This window comes from Lepidochelys olivacea (assembly GCF_965140295.1).
Source record: "Lepidochelys olivacea isolate rLepOli2 genome assembly, chromosome: 1".
NCBI classification, from domain to species: domain Eukaryota; kingdom Metazoa; phylum Chordata; order Testudines; family Cheloniidae; genus Lepidochelys; species Lepidochelys olivacea.
In genome coordinates, this window is record NC_140411.1 from 119124139 (window position 1) to 119143969 (window position 19831).

The following is a 19831-nucleotide window of genomic DNA, read 5'->3' on the forward strand; positions in this document are numbered from 1 at the left end:
TCTGGACACAACCAGGAGATGAGCAAACAATGACCCCTCTACGTTTAGCTCTTCAATAGTTCCTGCCACCTTCACTCTGACTTTCTTCTTTGCATTCGAGCACAGCTTTAGTCTGTTCTTCAGATCAATGGAGCCTTGGATAATTCTTTGAGTTTTGAAGGCTTCATACAAGTCATGACCCAAAATATCTATTCAACTGACATCTTTAGCGATCTCATGACTGAAGAGTACTTTCATCATGATTATTAATGAGCTCCAGTCTGCCACTCACAAATGGGTTGCCAGTGCAAGCAAGCTCATCCAGTAGCTTTAAAATTGCTCCTTCTTGGACAGCAGCTAACGAGTCTAGATGGTGGCTGGTTGTTTTTGGGGAAGTCATCCCACCCATGTTTAATGTTTTGTTCGAATCATGATGAAGCTCTGGGTATGTCAGGAAAGAGCATTTGGATGCTGTGTTATCCCCCACCAATTCCCCCAAAGGCTTTCACCGCTCTGTTTTCATGCTCTAGGGCTTCATCTAAGCCAAGTGCACAGAAGGGAACTGGTGACCTTTTAACAACCCAATTTCCTTTTTGAAATTCCTCCCATATGTGATTAATACCACTGAACCGCTTCTTTTTTTGCCGATGATGACAAATCAACTTGAAGCACTCCTTCCATTTCTAGCAATCTGTAACATTTTAAAAAATTAATTGGATATCACGTTCTGAGCATTAACTTGAGAATCACACTACTATCAGTCAAGGGCCACAATTTAACTTTCTCAGGGCTAAGTGTTTGCCCTGCCCTTTCCCTTTATTAACTTGCCCACAGAATTACACATGTTGCCAGACTTCAAGGACTAACTGTGATCAATGTCATCAGCTAGCTTTGATAAAATCAGCTGAAACTGTGGTGAACCTGGTATGGCCTTGTCTACCCTCACAGTTAAACCACGTTCAGCTAGCACAACAGCTAACAACCATTCTACAACTACGTTAGAAGCAAAAGGAAGACCAAGAACAGGATAGGCCCATTACTCAATTGCGGGCGGTGGGGGGGGGGATAACAACAGAAAATGTGGAAATGGCAGAGGTGCTTAATAACTTGTTTCGGTTTTCACCAAGAAGGTTGGTGGTGTTTGGATGTCTAACATAGTGAATACCAGTGAAAATGAGAAAGGATCAGAAAAGGCTAAAATACAGAAAGAACAAGTTAAAATTACTTAGACAAATTAGATGTCTTCAAGTCACCACGGCCTGATGAAATGCATCCTACAATACTCAAGGAGCTGGCTGAGGCGATACCTCAGCCATTAGCAATTATCTTTGAAAAGTCATGGACGACAGGGAGAGATTCCAGAAGACTGGAAAAGAGCAAATACAGTGCCAATCTATAAAAAGAGAAATAAGGACAATCTGGGGAATTACAGACGAATGAGCTTCACTTCAGTACCCAGACACACAATGGAGCAAGTAATCAAGCAATCAATTTGCAAACACCTAGAAGGTAATAAAGTGAAAAGTAACAGTCAGCATGGATTTGTAAAGAACAAATTGTGCCAAACCAACCTGATAGCTTTCTTCAACAGGGTAACAAGCTTTGTGGATGGGGGAAGCGGTAGACATGGCATATCTTGACTTTAGTAAAGCTTTTGATACTGTCTTGCATGACCATCTCATAAATAAACTAGGGAAATACAGCCCAGATGGAGCTACTATAAGGTGGATGCATAACTGGTTGGAAAACCGTCCCCAGACAGTAATTATCACTGGTTCATAGTCATGCTGGAAGGATGTTAATGAGTGGGGCTCCGCAGGGATCAGTTCTGGGTCCGGTACTATTCAATTTCTTCATCAACGACTTAGATAATGGCAGAGAGAGTATACTTATAAAGTTTGCAGACAATGTCAAGCTGGGAGGGGTTGCAAGTGCTTTGGAGGATAGGATTAAAATTCAAAATGATCTGGACAAACTGGAGAAACGATCTGAAGTAAATAGGATGAAATTCAATAAGGACAAATGCAAAGTACTCCATTTAGGTAGGAACAATCAGTTGCACACATACAAAATGGGAAATGACTGCCTAGGAAGGAGTGCCGCAGAAAGGGATCTGGGGGTCATAGTGGACCACAAGCTAAATATGAGTCAACAATGTAAATAAATAAACAAATAAATTGGTTAGTCTCTAAGGTGCCACAAGTACTCCTTTTCTTTTTGCGAATACAGACTAACACGGCTGCTACTCTGAAACAATGTAACGCTGTTGCAAAAAACACAAACATCATTCTGGGATGGATTAGCAGGAGTGTTGTAAGCAAACACAGAAGTAATTCTTCTGCTCTACTCTGCTCTGATTAGGCCTCAACTTGAGTATTGTGTCCAGTTCTGGGCGCCACATTTCAGGAAGGATGTGGACAAACTGCAGAAAGTCCAAAGAAGAGCAACAAAAATTATTAAAGGCCTAGAAAACATGACCTATGAGGGAAGATTGAAAAAACTGGGTTTGTTTAGTCTGGAAAAAAGAAGACTGAGGGGGAACATGATAACAGTTTTCAAGTATGTAAAAGATTGTTACAAGGAGAAGGGAGGGGGGAAAAATTCTTAACCTCTGAGGCTAGGACAAGAAGCAATGGGCTTAAATTGCAGCAAGGGAGGTTTAGACTGGACATTAGGAAAAACTTCCTAACTGTCAGGGTGGTTAAGCACTGGAATAAATTGTCTAGGGAGGTTGTGGAATCTCCATCATTGGAGATTTTTAAGAGCAGATTAGACAAACACCTGTCAGGAATGGTCTAGATAATACTTAGTCCTGCCATGAGTGCAGGGGACTGGACTAGATGACCTCTCAAGGTCCCTTCGAGGCCTATGATTTTATAGTCTGCCATTGTTAAATTGTGTATGTAGACCACAAAAAGAGGATAAGCAGCTTGTCTACAGTAGTACACAAAGGCAGTGGCAAAGTTGGTGGGAGAACCTAGATTTCCTAACCCAGTTCTGTATTTTCACTATCTAAATGCAAGAGATTTGACAAGCGTTTCTGCCATTGGCTGCTTACATTTTTGTGTTGGACATGGGGAAGGGGGAAAAAAAAGGGGGCAATAAAAATAATCCAACTTTTCCTTTACAAATCAGCAGGGTATTTTATCCAGTCATTTACTTACATAGTTTTATACAGTAACTCCTCGCTTAATGTTGTAGTTATGTTCCTGAAAAATGCTACTTTAAGTGAAACAATGTTAAGCAAATCCAATTTGTTCATAAGAATTTATGTAAATAGAGGGGGTTAGGTTCCAGGGAAATTTTTTTCACCAGACAAAAGACACTATATACATATACAATATAAGTTTTAAATAACTGTAAACAAATTAATACTGTACTCAGCAATGATGATTGTGAAGCTTGGTTGAGGCAGGGGCATACCTAGGTCAGGGTGTGAGGGCTTGTCCCGCTCCATCCGCCCAGCGCTCCTGCCAGGGAGCGGGGTCTTCCCAGTCCGCCTGCCCAGTGCTCCTGCCAGGGAGCGGGGTCGGGGGCTTGCCTGCTCCCTATGTGGAACGCCAGGCAGGCAGAGCAGGGCAGGAGTGCCCCAGCAGGAGTGCTGGACGGGTGGAGCAGGGCAAACCAAACAATCTTATAATGGAACATTGCGTGACTTTAAACAAGTACGTTCTCTAATAGATCGCCAACCTAATAACAAAACAATGCTAACTGGGACGATTTTAAGTGAGGAGTTCAGTACTGTAGTCTATACAGTAACAAGTCAGGGAACGCTGGACACGTGATCTCAGAGTTGCTGCTGTTAAAAAGGCATGTGAAAAACTTTCACAAGTCAAGTCCAGCAGGGACCCAAAAATGGGGGGGCCGGGGGAAGGAGGAGCAATGTCAGGTATATGACAGACAGACAGACACAGGAGAAGTAATTTGGTACAGTGATTGTATGTTTCACTCAAAACCATAAAAGGAAGCATAAAAGAAAGTGTCTCCTACTCAAGAATAAGATTTATTCCTGGAGAGATCAATACAGAAAGTCCCTGAAAGAGTTAAACAGCTATCAAAAATGGATACAACAGATACAACTAACAAACAATTCAGATACAAGGAGGTTTGCAAGGTACATTTTGCTAAGTTTAAAAGGTTCTTGCTTTATACGAAAATGACTGGATTCAAATCAAACAATGACCATCAAACTTTAATCATAATTAAATCATATTTGATATTAATACCAGTCATGCTTAATTTGATACGCTATATGAATACACTACAGTAATATCCTACAGGTCAAAAACACATGACAATGTGATGCCATGGCCTGTAAGTGCAGTTAAGGGGGTGACCAGCATGAGGAACCATCTGTCCAAGTACAGTCATTTCTAAAACATGTGTCCGGTAAGGAACATAGAATCTGCGATGGAATGATCAAAGACTGACTGTGAGGACTTTTTTGAAAAGTTATTTTCCCACACATATACACATAGCCTGCGATACACAAGAGATAGATAAAATATGATACAGTCCTGAAAATAATTTTTAAAATATGCATATGCTAACAGTTCATACATCTTTACCTTTTAAAGCAGTTAATTCCCTCCAGCTGCAGAGTATATTTTAGTTCATAAACACGGATTAAGCTTGTTTTGTATTTTTATTTCCTATTGAAATGTTCTATGCACCAGTAAGAGCTCTCTCATCCTATATCCACTGCTGCTCCAACAGTAAAAAGTGAAAGTGTGAGCTATAAACCTGATTTTAAAAAAAAAAAAATAAGTTGCAAGTTTTGTTTGTTTGTTTGTTTTAAAAGCCAGGCATCTCTGTATAAAACAGTGCTTATGTTTCAATAACATGACTAACTAGTCTCAAAAAGAAATTTCAGCGTCTAATCTGACATGGGATTTTCAGCCCACAATGTTTTCCTTTTTCAAAATTAAATCTAAACAAGGCACAGCAACATAAGCATTGAACCAAGAACAACATTTTTACAGCTCTGTGTAAGGTTTGAGCTGCACAATTTCCATTTACTTTAGCGAGCATTATATGACTCTTTCTTTCTATTTCTGATCAAAAAGCTATGTTCACTTTAAATTGAAAGTTACTGACAATTGGTTTGTCAAAACCTTGTGGCCCAATCCCACAGCTTAGCAACTCCACATGGTATTAACTCACAGCAGCAGAGAATGTTTGCAGGATTGGGCCTTTATTATTTACAAGTTGAAGTTTGGCTATGTGTTGCTGTCAGGTATCTTGAACATTTTTACCTTCTTAAATCTTCAGCAAAGCATTAATTAGAGCAAGGTGATTAAAAAGGAGGCAATTTGTGTGGTCTCCTATTCTCTATAGCGTATGGACAAAATCATTACTTATATCCATCCATGCCACCAGTCAGATTGAAAAAGTTCTGGTCTTGAAGCAGATCGACAAGCTCAATAGTAACGCTTTTACCAGCAAAACTAACACTGCTAGAGCTGTAGTACAGCAATCATACTGATCCCAATCCCTGCAGTTAAGTTTGTAAAACAGCTTCCATTCAAATCCCATTTTCACATATGCACCCACAGTTCTTTAACTCAGCAACCTCTGGAATTTACAAGTCTATGGAAGTAGTATGAGATTCTAAATATGAGAAACCCAATGTCTTCAGAGCAAAGAGCAGTAATGGAAGATGCTTAGCCCAACACTGAAGAATGTACAGCGTCTCTGTAACCTCCACAAACCTATTACATTGGAACAAAGAACTTACAAAGTCTATTGGGGAAGCCTGTGATACTTGCAAGCTCCAACAAGCTAGTATCTCAAAATTTTCTCCTCCCTTCCTTCTTCCCCCACACCCCCAACAGTCTAGGGCTGTTAAGTGAAAACAGTGTTTCTACAGTATTAAGGTTGCAAAATCAAGCACTCAAAAGAAGAAAAAATTCTATAGCTAAGGCATCTCCCCCTAACATTAACTCAGTCGCAATCTACATGACTAATTTTTTTCTACTGTTTTCCTTGTATAATGTAACCTTTCGATTCAAACTGCTAGTTATTAATGCATGCCATAAAAAGAGATCTAAGATGTGTAGCATAATCAAATTCAGGTTGTGGAAGAACCCTTAATTTTGTAATAACCTGATTTGTGAGTATTTGCTGCACTGATACTATCATCTGCCATTAAAGAGCACTCGCTCTAAGTCAACGCACCCTAGTATTCCCTACTTTGCCTACATGCTGACTATAGTGAATACAACCGTGCCCCTTCACAAAGGCAGCCTTAGACAATCTTACAGCTGAAAATTGATTTTTATTAGCCCGTTTTATGAAGAAAGCATGTCTAGCTCTTGGCAGACATAACAGCTTAACTTAAGATCAGCAGTCTCACTCTGATACAATCACACAGAGATCCAGAGACATAACTGAAGTCCTATCAGTTAACATATCCCTGGCCGCTGCTTTATACATTTTTTAAATGGTTTAGCCATAAGGCTCTAATCCACCCTCCTGGGATCCTGTGTCCAAGGTAACACATCCAGTTGGGAGTGTGCACGCATGCATATGTCAAAACATAAAACGAGTAGCAATCTTCTTAACAAATTAATATGTCTAAGGTGTACATTTACTTGTAACATAATCGTTCCGCTGATTAAAGACTCTGCTTTGTGTACAACCCACCATGAGCTTTGATGCATTTTTTTTTAAAAAATAACCATAGGAGATGAATGGGGTTGAGGACAATTGGATGCTTGGTTTGATGATGGGTTCTTCAGAGGCTGCTCAGCCAGTATAATGCTACCGAAACACATACAAAGATTTTGTCCAATTCTAAATCTGAAGTCTATGTGATAACTGCACATAGAATTCAATACAACACAAGTGCAATCTACAGAAAAAATCCTCTTTATTCTGATCTGTTTTAAATATTTTAATTAAAACTAATCTCCTTTTGAACAGAGTAAACTAAAGTTATTATATATGTACAGGTTTAAAAATAGACACATTTTTATTTTTTTTGGCTGGGTTAATTTCCCCTCTTTCCCATCTGAACTCCACAGTGAATCCCCCGAGTCAGTTACAACTACTACTTTACACAGCTGAATTCTGCCAGCAATCTGCTCATCATTCTAGCAGATGTTTCTGCTTTCAGGCCACTGGGAGCTTTATTGGACCCACTTCCTTTTCAGCCTAAAAAGGGTATAAAATGTATTCAAAAGTACTAGCGGAACTATGATCCTCCAGTTCCTGCCCCATGTGTCCCCCATAACCTTCTTCTTCTATAAAAGCAGAAGGTTGAAGTCACATTTAAAAATCAGTATCGTCATCGTTCTTTGAGAACTTTCTGCAAAGGAGACGCTCCTGATTCTGAGATACTTTGGGACCACCTGCAGCAACTCAAGCAAATGTCCCTCATGAACACAAAGCCACAGAAGGGCAGACTGTCTAGCAGGTCAGCTCCTGCAAACAGAAAGTGATCACTCTCATCTGAGAACTGCCATTAAAAAAAAGGGTTAAACCACTTACCAACTCCTATTGTTCAGTTGTTTTTTTTCCTATTTCTAAAAAGCGAAAGAATGTTTTCTTTGCTCACCTCAGTAACGTCCATGACTTTGATGGCTGCCAGTTGACCTGTTTTGACATGCCGACCCTGAAAAACAGAAAGAAGAGTCAGCACCGCCATTCCATTTAATCATTTAAACACACACAGAGTAGTACCCTTAAGACAAGATTTCCAGACAGTGGGTTTTCCCCATCCCGGCTTGCCTATTATCTTTCCTATTATTTCATGTTGAAGACAGGAGATAAATACTTTAGATAGCTAACCAAAAGAGTTTCATTTAAAAATACTTACAGAATCCATTGAGATAAATCACTTCTCATTAAAAGGATAATTAGCAAGATTGTCAAATTATAATTAAGCACAAAAGCAATGCATTTGCATTTACCATTCCTTTCCATTTTCTTTAGCATAATTCACACAATCTACATCTATCTCCCATAGCTAGGCAACTGACATTGTAGCCATGTTTATAAGGCAAACTACTCCAGATACTGTGCATTCTAAAAAGGTATCTTCGGAGCACACTTAGGTAAGGCAGAGATTCCTTCAGTATTCTGCATTTATATTTTGCTGTGAACTCTGAGAAACACCGTGTAAAACCATGCAAGTCAGACCACCACTGAAAGAGGACATTTTCTTAGACCTTATCTTCACTGCTTAAAAAACGGGTGGTTTGGGGAGAAGAGTTTACGGGGGGAGGAAAAAAACCCACACTATTATCTCACTGTAAAATCTTTAGTGGAGAGAGGCTCCTGCAGTGTTTTCCACAAGGTAGTCCAGCGAGGTCAGCACTATATCTTCGCATGGGGTTGACTTCTCCTTGTTTTCCTGGCAGTAATCCTGATGTGCCTATGTTTTTACACTGCAGTAGCTAATGTGCTTTAGTCATCCCACGGTATAACACACACTTGCCCCTCCCCCGCACTCTCCAAAATTCTCCACTTCTTCCATGTAGACCCCCATGCCTAGAACTCCACCCTCACAACCCAACCTGTCTTCACTTCCCTCAAGTCCACCCTAACATACATTTCTCTGAACCAGACAACGAAGTCAAGTCATTTGTCCAACCTCAGACTTTCTTCTTACCCCCATTCCCCTCCAGATAAATACAGTTAAAAACACAAATCACAGAGGTCATCAGTCTCCCATGCTAGACTACACTGACCAGTCACACTGCCTCTTGTTAGAACCATTCCCTCGCCATAATTTGTAAACTTTTCAGGAGAGGAACCATGGCCAAGACTTTCAAAAGTAACCAGTAGCTTTGTTTGACTAATTTTGACACACCTGAATGAGGCCTTATTTTCTCAGTGACTTTCTGAAAATACAGACCTGGTAACCATCCCAAGCTTGGTACCCCAAAGTTGAAGCACCCCCAAAAAACTAGCCACTTTTGAGCCATGTACACCTAAGAGATGTTACCTATCAGTAGAGTGCCTAATATGTTGTTGGTGCCATAAATAAATAGTTCTAGTAATAGGAAGATTTTCTGTCTCCATTTTCATTTAGAACTTCGAAGAGCTGACCCACTCCTCTCCCAATGACCATTCCAACCCCTTTCTTAAAATACGTTACTGTGCTTATGCTACTGTCTGTTCCAAGCAGCTCCTTTGCTGCATCCATTTCTTTTAATATTTTTTTCACCTTAAATTAGTAATACAATCGCTTTTTCACTGAGCTGGTTTGGGTATGAGAACAAAAGTAGAGCATCTGGATGCACGGAAGTACAGGCACAGACGTGTGCTGTAGGGAGTCAATAGCCACGTTACAATGCCTGTGTGTTGCTATGTCCCATGGCATCCTTTCAGCTGGTCTAGGAAGGAGAGGTTAAAGTCAAGTCAGGGCTGGCTACTACATGTTAGGTTAGCCAACCTTGACCTAACTTTGACAAACCCTTTCAGTAAGCCCAGGAGGGGCCTAAACATCCTATCTCATGACAAGAGCCACTGGCCTGGTCCTTAAGGCTCAACAACACAGCTGCCTCCCTTAACCTGCTGCAGGGAAGGAAGAAATGTTGCAATAGACCCAGATAAACAGTGCTTCCCATCTCAGACTCTCCCTCTTCTTCACTGTGGATGGAGTTGACGCACCAGGAGTCCAGGAAGGTGTGGGGGAATGGAAATATGAAATGGTGGGTAGAGAGAAAAGACACTAAAGCTAAAAACAGAGGGGACAGAAGCCAGATCTGAAAAGGAAACTGAGTCAGAGAAAAGGGAGAAAATATTTTTTTAAAATAAATCAGAAGTTAATATTAACTCTGCAGGAAAAAACAAACTCTGGAAAAGTGAAGGAACAATATACCAAGACACATGGTAGACAAAAAGTTGCGCGGTTAGAAAGGAAAAGAATAAAGAAAATAACAAACGATACACAGGATGCCATTTATTTTCACGTAAAGTTTTCTTTATTTGCTGCTTTAAATCCATGAGCTACTGATGGCCTGGCCATTTCCAGAAAGAGATCTGAAATTATTCCCAGCCTTTGCCAAGAAGAGGAGACATTCCGCTCAGAGAGGTTAGCCCACTTTGGATGACTAGCACATATCATACTCAGTTCCTCTTGGAAAAGCTGTCCTTCCCCAACAGCTTCAAAAGATCCTGCTGGTTGGTCCCTCTGTTGCTCTTTGTCATCTTGAGGCCACAGCAGCTGCAGCGAAGTGTAGCTACAACTAACTTCACTCTTCTGATCCTTGGGAAGGGATAGAAACTGCTTTGCCACAAACCTCCTAAGGGACTGTAAAGCAGGAGAATTGCAGACTGTGGGAAATGCAGGATTCCCAGCATCCCAGGCCAAATTTAAGCCCCAGTCACATTCACAATATTGTTAATCATTCCAGATACCTTCTTCATAATGTATGGAATACTTCAGATGCTCTGTATTTAAAGTACACCATGGGATTTCTCTGTATGACAAACAGATTTATGCATCAAAACCACAGCAACATTTTGAAGCATTTCTTTTCCTTTACAATATACGTTCAAAGGAAAAAGCAAGCGCTAAATCAAAATATAGGCATCGGCATGGCTTTTTTTGTTCACCTCTTTGCCTTCTCAAGAGGTCCCTTCCAGAACGTAGACTGTAGACTGCTAGTGTAACATTACCTGCTACATCAGGGAAGTTTCTAGGTACTACTGTTCTGGAAAGTGCTCGTCAGATTACCATTGCCAGGTCTGGTTTCAGGAAGGCTCACAGAAGAGGTTCTTTTATAAAATTACTTAATATCAAAGAATTATAGATGTGAAGATGGAAGAAATCCAGATGAGCAGGATAGTACCCAGTTCCAAAGACACTTAAAGGACTTGGGATTAAGGCCTCATCCACACAGCAGCTCTTTAGCACACGCATAACCTGTTACACTTACAGCTAGCAAAACCCACTGTTTCCACACTGCACACAGTAAATCACCGTGGCACCATCCCTGCAAGCGGCCCAATGACGCATAGTTTGGTTCCTGTTAGACCCATGGCTATTTTGCTGTGCACCAAAGAACCCCTTAACGACTGCCACTGTAACCAACATCCTCTTCCTGTTGTGTGGTATGGGGGGGGGGGATGATGACAACCAGCCTACCCACCCCCAGAAACCTCCCCCAGCTGCAGGAAGCTCAGCATCCTCCCCTGCTTCCTGCCCCCATCACTCCTCAGCTGCAGGGAGAGGGGTCACTGTACAGGGAGCTCCTCCTCCATCCACCCAACCCCCGTACATCTGGACCTCCCATGCCCAGACACCCCTGCCAAGCCTCAAGCAGAACCCCCCTAGCCTTCCCCCACTGAACCTCAACCACTGCATCTGGAGGCACCCAGCCTCCAAACCCCCACTCCTGCACCCAGTCCACCCCCCAGAGCTCCCTGCACTCCAACTCCCACCCTGATGAACCTGAGCCCCCACCCACCCCATTGACCCCCAACTAGCTGCACCGACCCCCACCTCACCAAGCCCCACTCCCCCAGCACCCAGACCCCCCCTGCTGAGACCCCCACACTCAGAACCCTCGGCTGATTCCCAACCACTTTCACCTGGAAGCTCCTACAGAATCCCATTGCCCCTGCACACATACCCCCCAAACAAGCCTCTGTGCATCCAGATCCCCTCCAGACCCCACACTGAGCTGCCTGCACCCAGAATGTTTCACAGAGAATCCTCCCACCCCACACCTGGATCCCTCCCACACTAAGCCCCTCCACACTTGGATCCTGTCTGGTTGAGCCTGCCAGCCCCACACCTGGTGTGCCTGGCACCGAGGGGCAGGGCCCCAAGGTGTTTCTGGGGCAGGCCCAGGCCTTGTGCTGTGTCAGGGTCAGGTGCAGCCTCACCACTGAGTCCATGACCCGAGGCTGGAGAGGCTGCAGGGTGATATCCCACCTTCATACAGCCAGTGGCCTCTGCTCCCCAATGCCATGATGGAGCCTCTGCATTTATTTATGGACAAATAAAACGTTTAAAATTCTGCAAAATTCTGCAATACTGTGTACAGAATTTTTCATTTTTTGGTGCAGAATGTCCTCAGGAGTAAAAAGGATCATTACTATTGTCTAGGTACCTGAATAACTCTCTGAGACTGCGAACGCTATCAATACTACTGCCTCTCTTAGGTGGAAAGGGGAGAGACTCCTTAAAAATTCCCATAGACACCAACACATATGGGATAATTACCCAGAAATAAAACATTAAAGCCAAGAACTCAGCATGAACACAAAATATGGGGTCAAGATGGCAGACACTCAGGTGTAGGGACATCTATTTAACAATGATAACTATAAGCAGTTAAGCCAACAGAGCCTCCAAGAGGTTACAAAATCACAGCTGTAGGTTTACTGTGGGTGGACCTTAATGATAAAGTCCTACACACAATTTCAGTCAATTTAGTTCACCGATTGAACTCTCCCACTTCCATGCACCTTACTGATTGCTGTTTTTGATGCACCTACTTCTGTCTTCTTGCTTTCACTTATTTATTTTAAAGCATTTGTTTCTCCTCCCCAAAAAGGAATTCAAGCATTTCTTTTTTTTAAAGACGACTACTCCACGATTTTATTTTTAAATCATCCATTCAGGGCCTAATACAGAGCTAGGATGAGCAGGTCAATGGAGTTTCACCTACTCACGCCAAGTCTTAATCTAGCTGTATTTTTCTTCTCATGTTGTGGTCAGAAAGTTCATATACATATCAAGATCCAGGATAAAAAAATTGTGTTCTGATCACATATGCTTCACGGAAAGTGAAGCATACAACAACATTAACTGGATCACATGATGCCTAAGCATGTTCCCAACAGAGCATCAAAGCAGTCTGCAGTTTATTTCTCATCTCTGTGATGTTAAGATATACATACTTGAGGAAAAAAATTAAATACGCAGTCCTTAATAAGTTGCCAAGATATGCATAATGCTATAAATTCCAGCCCTACCTAAAATCTTCAAGTCAGGCAAAACATGTACACTGCATCTCCTTCTCCCCTCTCACCACACACAGCCAAGTTACCCAGTATATGTACATCAAGTAAGCTGCATTCATTACCCAACATATTGCTGTGCCTTCAGGGAGACTGTTCCTGGAATTCTGCTCCCCAGCCAAGTGGCAAGAACACGCAATATGAGGTGATGCTACTAATTACAGGTGGAAGGCAGCCCGCACTGCTCATAACTCACTGGATTATCTTGTGCACCAGGTGCCATTAGCTTCTGAGAAAACCTAACCTATCTTCCATTGTGGAGATAACTATAGGGTGAGGAAGAAAGAGATTTAACTGAAAATGTACCTATAGTTCAACGTTTAACTGCTACAAGATATGCATAAGCAATAGACACTATCTAAACACATTATAAAGTGAACATTGTGGTTTCATTTTACTGGATTGCTTCCCTAAAGCAGTGCCCTTGTGCTAATCAGTTTTTCCATTATGTTTCTCATTTAGTGGATTCTGATATACAGAGTCCTAACAGCCTTGGGCAATATGCAGTGCTGCAATACTAGAGTATCACTCTACAGTATTCTAATGGTTGACGCCTTCGGGCAATGCTACTGTATTATTCCAATTTGTGCTTCCAATACAACTCCTCTGTCACAGATAGCAGCTCTCAGATAGCCAACCTCATGCTGAGTACCTTAAACCTTACTCACTGAACACACAAAGACCTGCAAGGAGCCGCTTCGCACAGAAACATGGAATCTGCCCATGCAAAAAACCAAAAGCAAAGCCAAGGGCAGGTCAAAGTAAATGTAACTGGCAAGGAGAGGGAGGGAGGGGGGGGGGAGGGAGGGAGGGGGGGGGGAAGAGAGAGAGAGAGAGAGAGAGAGTGTGTTTAGGAAAAAATTAAATAACCCTCATCTGTGGAAAAAATGAAACGGTCATAAGCAAGAACAACAAGTTACATTTCTACTTAAAACAGTATGACTGCTAATGATTTGTACAGTACTTTACAGAGGAACTAATTAGCCCTCCTAACACCAGCTATGCAGGTAAGTATTATCCCCATTTTACAGATTAACGGAGCATGAAAGTTCTCAAAAATTAGCAAACCACCAATGCTAGTACTAAGGCCTAGCAAATTACTTCAGAATTTGTACAAATAATGCAATTAAGCAGAGAAACAAGAAAAAAAGGTTTCAGAGTAGCAGCCATGTTAGTCTGTATTCGCAAAAAGAAAAGGAGTACTTGTGGCACCTTAGAGACTAACCAATTTATTTGAGCATAAGCTTTCGTGAGCTACAGCTCACTTCATCGGATGCATTCAGTGGAAAATACAGTGGGAAGATTTATATACACAGAGAACATGAAACAATGGGTGTTACCATACACACTGTAAGGAGAGTGATCAGATAAGGCAAGCTATTACCAGCAAGGCGGGGGGGGGGGGGACCTTTTGTAGTGATAATCAAGGTGGGCCATTTCCAGCAGTTCACAAGGACATCTGAGGAATGGGGGGGAGGGGGGGTAGAAACATGGGGAAATAGTTTACTTTGTGAAATGACCCATCCACTTCCAGTCTCTAGTCAAGCCTAAGTTAATTGTATCCAGTTTGCAAATTAATTCCAATTCAGCAGTCTCTCATTGGAGTCTGATTCTGAAGTTTTTTTTGTTTGTTTTTTTTTGAAGAATTGCAACTTTTAGGTCTGTAATCAAGTGACCAAAGAGACTGAACTGTTCTCCGACTGGTTTTTGAATGTTATAATTCTTGACATCTGATTTGTGTCCATTTATTCTTTTACGTAGAGACTGTCCAGTTTGACCAACGTACATGGCAGAGGGGCATTGCTGGCACATGATGGCATATATCACATTGGTAGATGTGCAGGTGAACGAGCCTCTGATAGTGTGGCTGATGTGATTAGGCCCTATGATGTTGTCCCCTGAATAGATATGTGGACACAGTTGGCAACGGGCTTTGTTGCAAGGACAGGTTCCTGGGTTAGTGGTTCTGTTGTGTGGTGTGTGGTTGCTGGTCAGTATTTGCTTTAGGTTGGGGGGCTGTCTGTAAGCAAGGACTGGTCTGTCTCCCAGGATCTGAGAGAGTGATGGGTCGTCCTTCAGGATAGGTTGTAGATCCTTGATGGTGCATTGGATAGGTTTTAATTGAGGGCTGAAGGTGACGGCTAGTGGCGTTCTGTTATTTTCTTTGTTGGGCCTGTCCTGTAGTAGGTGACTTCTGGGTACTCTTCTGGCTCTGTCAATCTGTTTCTTCACTTCAGCAGGTGGATATTGTAGTTGTAAGAAGGCTTGATAGAGATCTTGTAGGTGTTTGTCTCTGTCTGAGGGGTTGGAGCAAATGCGGTTGTATCGTAGAGCTTGGCTGTAGACAATGGATCGTGTGGTGTGGTCTGGATGAAAGCTGGAGACATGTAGGTAGGAATAGCGGTCAGTAGGTTTCTGGTATAGGGTGGTGTTTATGTGACCATCGCTTATTAGCACCATACTGTCCAGGAAGTGGATCTCTTGTGTGGACTGGTCCAGGCTGAGCTTGATGGTGGGATGGAAATTGTTGAAGTCATGGTGGAATTCCTCAAGGGCTTCTTTTCCATGGGTCCAGATGATGAAGATGTCATCAATGTAGCGCAAGTAGAGTAGGGGCATTAGGGGACGAGAGCTGAGGAAGCGTTGTTCTAAGTCAGCCATAAAAATGTTGGCATGCTGTGGGGCCATGCGGGTACCCATAGCAGTGCCGCTGATTTGAAGGTATACATTGTCCCCAAATGTAAAATAGTTATGGGTGAGTACAAAGTCACAAAGTTCAGCCACTAGGTTTGCCGTGACATTATCGGGGATACTGTTCCTGACGGCTTATAGTCAGTCCATCTTTGTGTGGAATGTTGGTGTAGAGGGCTTCTACATCCATAGTGGCCAGGATGGTGTTTTCAGGAAGATCACCGATGGATTGTAGTTTCCTCAGGAAGTCAGTGGTGTCTCGAAGATAGCTGGAAGTGCTGGTAGCGTAGGGCCTGAGGAGGGAGTCTACATAGCCAGACAATCCTGCTGAAAAAAAGGCTAAACCAAGTTCTCTTTTGTGAACTATATATGTTTTCTTCTGCCAACTGTATTTAAAAAACAGTATTAAATAATCAAAAGGAATGAAAAAAATAAATTATAGGCATAAGGACAGGGCAGGATTCTGTGTTGTGCCATTAACTCTTGACTTCAAAAAGCCTCAGAGCACAGAAGGCCGATGTACACCTATTCTTTACCTTGCTTTAGAAATTACTGATCCAATCTGCTGTATTAGGGAAACATGATGATAGCGTATTTGTGTATCGTGCCATGCCCTGGTCTCTGTTTGTGACCTACGAAAGGCAGACTGTCCGTATAAAGCTACCCTCGTAGTCCCATGTTTCCTATGACACCTTCACCATCTGAGGCACAGTATGGAAAGCAGCTCTGTGCTCCAATTTAGTGTTATTGTTTGTATTACGCTAGTATCTCCATTGCGGTAGGCACTGTTCTCACATAGTGAGAGAGGCAGTAGCCGACACGAAGAGATCGCTATCTAAACAGACAAGGCAGGAAAAAGATGGGAGGGGAACAGAGGCAGCAGCGTTCCAAAGGTGTCATAGTAGATCAGTAGCAGAGCTGGGAATAGATCCCCAGTCTCCTGACTCCTAAGGCAGTGCCCTATCCACCGGACCACACTGCCTCTCACAAGTCACCAAGCAGAATCATTATTCATGTTATCTACTGCTAGGAGAGAATCAGAATCCTGAACCCGGGTTCTGGCAGATGGACCATCCCAGAAAGTTGTTTCTTGGATTTGCCCTCAGCAGCTTTTGTGTCCAAATCTTTGCTGTTCCTGTAGAGTAGATTTGCCCAGCAGGAGTCAAGAATGAAAACGGAGACTGACGTCAATTTCATTCTACTGGGAAAGCAGCATGTAGGTAAGTGACCCTGGAATCGGGGAAAGAGGACAGTGATGGGAAAAAAGGGATGAGGGATCTAGTGGCTGCACACTGAGACAGTGCTGGGCCCATTACTCCCCAGCCCTGTCAAGTAAAATGCTGAGGAGTGAGAACACACAGGCAACTCTGTGTGCTTTAAGGCTCTGTATTCAGCAACTCGAGAGCAGCAAAAATATACACCATTAGCAGGTGGAGTTTGCAGAATCCCTCTCTGCCAAACAGAAAGGGCTGATGAATGTTAGAATATTCAGCAACATCTGCAGCGAAGCTGCAATGCATTTTGCATGGTCCTACACCTTCAAACCATCTGGAAAGTGCAGCGAGATCAGAATGCACCTTCCCAGAAGGTAGGCCTGTACTCTGTGAGCGGCACTGGCCACCAGCTGAACTCTGGATGAAGTTTAACATCTCAGTTTTGCTCTATTTAAGTGTTTGGGGTCCTGCCAACTTCAGAAATCTCACGTGACTGGGGCACACAAGCCACCACATGAGGAAGGAAGGGGTTAATGGGCTACTAAAGCCCAAGTAACCCAACTTAAGGCACCTGGAGCAGGAAGCAGGCTTCCAGGGAGAGGCTTACAAAGAAGAGCCCTGCTCAGCTGGAAGGGAACAGGCAAGGAGAGCAGATGCAGACCACTCACTGTTGTGGAGAAGGCTGGCTAGGGCCAGGGACTGGTGCCTAGCTGATCTCGTGGAAGAGAAGGCAGAATTTATGTTTACTTTGCTTCAGGCTCATTCTGGATTTTCAGAGTGCCTCGGAAGGAGTGGAACTGTAAGTGACGGAGCCAGAGGGCAACCCAGAAGACAATGGAGGGTGGGAAGAGCAGTCGGCAAACTGAGGCTGAGTGGCTGCTGCAGTCCATAATATGCCTTAAGGGAGCGCTCTGATCAGGAGGTACTGTAACACGTCCCGCCCCCATCCCATGACTCCATAATCAACTGAGGCACTTGAGCAACCAGCCCACTGATTTAAATGGGGGAGGCTGGCAGCAAACATTCTTAGTGAGGAGCCCCCTTTGGATTTCACTGCCTCCCTTTATCCACTAAAGCCCAGATGTAGTGACCTTCAGGAGACACGGTCCGTCTCACTTTCCCGGGATTCTACTAGGGGCAGGTCCATGCTCCCCCTCCCCCCACATCTCTGGCCTCTCGGAGAAGGTGCCCCACCCACTCCCCACCCCAACTGTTCTTTAGATAAAAGCACAAACAGTAGTAGCATGTACATTTTTAAAAGTGTTCCTAGATAATCTGATAGGGTCAGGACTGAAAAAACTGGAATAAAATACCGGTAAGGGAACTCTCTCACCTCCCACATATGCGCACTTGGCTCAGTGCGCTACTAGCCTCCTCCAAGAGCGCTGGCCACAGCTTCCAGCAGAAAACTCATCTCTGCCCGTGCCACTCCCTGCTCTCACATTCAAATATGTCCTTCACCATATCTTTAAGAATTAGCCATTTATTAAATCCTCTACTTCTAACACCGATTCATTCCTGCTGGCATGAATGTACAGTCTCTTTACACACTACAATCTATTGCAGACAACTATAATTAAAGACAGGCCTAGAAACAGGATGAAGAACCACAGAAGCAGCATTTAGATCAAAATGAAAAACATGAGCCTACACATTCAGAATAACGTGGGCTACAGCCATTTAGGGCCCCATAAGTTTCACTGTGTTTGATGTCTATGTGCCCTTTTTCATCCCAAAGCACTTTACTAATCTGTGTAGACCACCACTATTGAAATGAAGATACTTCTGGGATGATGGCTGTAACCAATCTGACGAAGACATACAGCATGGTCATGGAGAACAGGGAAATATAGCCAAGGACACCAGGGCAAACTGCTACTCCAACAAGAAGTGACACGGGAACTTAATTGATCAAACAGAGCAGACAGGACTAAATTTAAAGGTATTTTTCTAAAACATAGTGAGAGTCATGCTGTACTGAATATATCTACCTCACAACAAAGAAAGGTTGAATCCAACCAGCTAGTTCAAAATATCCTCACTCAGACTGGGGGAGAAAAGGGTGAAGGGCACTTCTCCAAGGAAGAAAGATCTGCCCACGTGACTCACCAGAATCAGGTGCTATTCAGAGTAGTTTGTGTAGATATTCAAAGTATGATCATGGAGCTCCCTGAGCTCTTTGATCTTGGCTCTCTTTGGTGGGACTCTAATATACCCAAGAGCTCCGCCAGACTCCTTGCCCTTGGCCCCTTCTTGGTTCAGGAAAAAAGTAAATGGTAGTGTATCCCAATCACCATCCACTTGTGGCAGATTTGTGACCCTCTCTGTTTTTGTTTTTTAAAAGACTGAAATAACATTGACATTTACATCACTACCACCAGACATGCAAGTTCACTCCTCCCTCAGATAAATGGAGCATCTTTTGTTTCAGGCTCTCTGCAGACAAACATTTGCGCTGTGGTTACACTAAGCTCATATTTTTGAGATTTTATTTGCAACCATAACAGCTGCAGATTTACCTTCAAAAAACAAATAAAAACAGATTCTGAAGAACAAGATACTAGCTTCAAACTGATACTGGTATGGGGTATCAACATGTACACACTGTTTCCAAGGCATAGGCATAGATGGCATGCAAGCCAGCCTCAACCCAGCTTAGGACAAAAGCATTAGATTTAAGCAACAAGTATAAAGTGCATTAAAAAAAAACCAAACCAGAACTGCCGTTTTCCTTCAAAAATCCACCACGCTTGCTACGTTCACGTACACAGGGCTGTTTTGAAAAGTGTTGAGTTCTCCTGGGACACTTCAGTGCCAAAGTTCTTTGGCCAAAGGAAAAAAGATCCTTTTCTTAAACCATGAAAGAGGGAAAGTGAGCATATGCACATGCAAACCTTGGTTCATTTGTTCTACAATCAAGAAAGCAATGGTTACAGCTGCTGGACTGGCACTGGACAAGGTAACAG

The 19831-nt window shown here is 42.9% G+C and overlaps 1 protein-coding gene across 4 annotated transcripts in view; it reads right to left on the reverse strand.

Moving 5' to 3' along the window:
• MAP4K4 (mitogen-activated protein kinase kinase kinase kinase 4) overlaps nucleotides 1-19831 on the reverse strand; it is a 238690-nt gene that overhangs the window by 127999 nt on the left and 90860 nt on the right. For all 4 annotated transcript variants that reach the window (XM_084616687.1, XM_084616686.1, XM_084616685.1 and 1 more), the window contains exon 3: nucleotides 7538-7594. In XM_084616687.1, the coding sequence (XP_084472813.1) occupies nucleotides 7538-7594 (57 nt within the window). The remainder of the gene's footprint in view (nucleotides 1-7537; nucleotides 7595-19831) is intronic.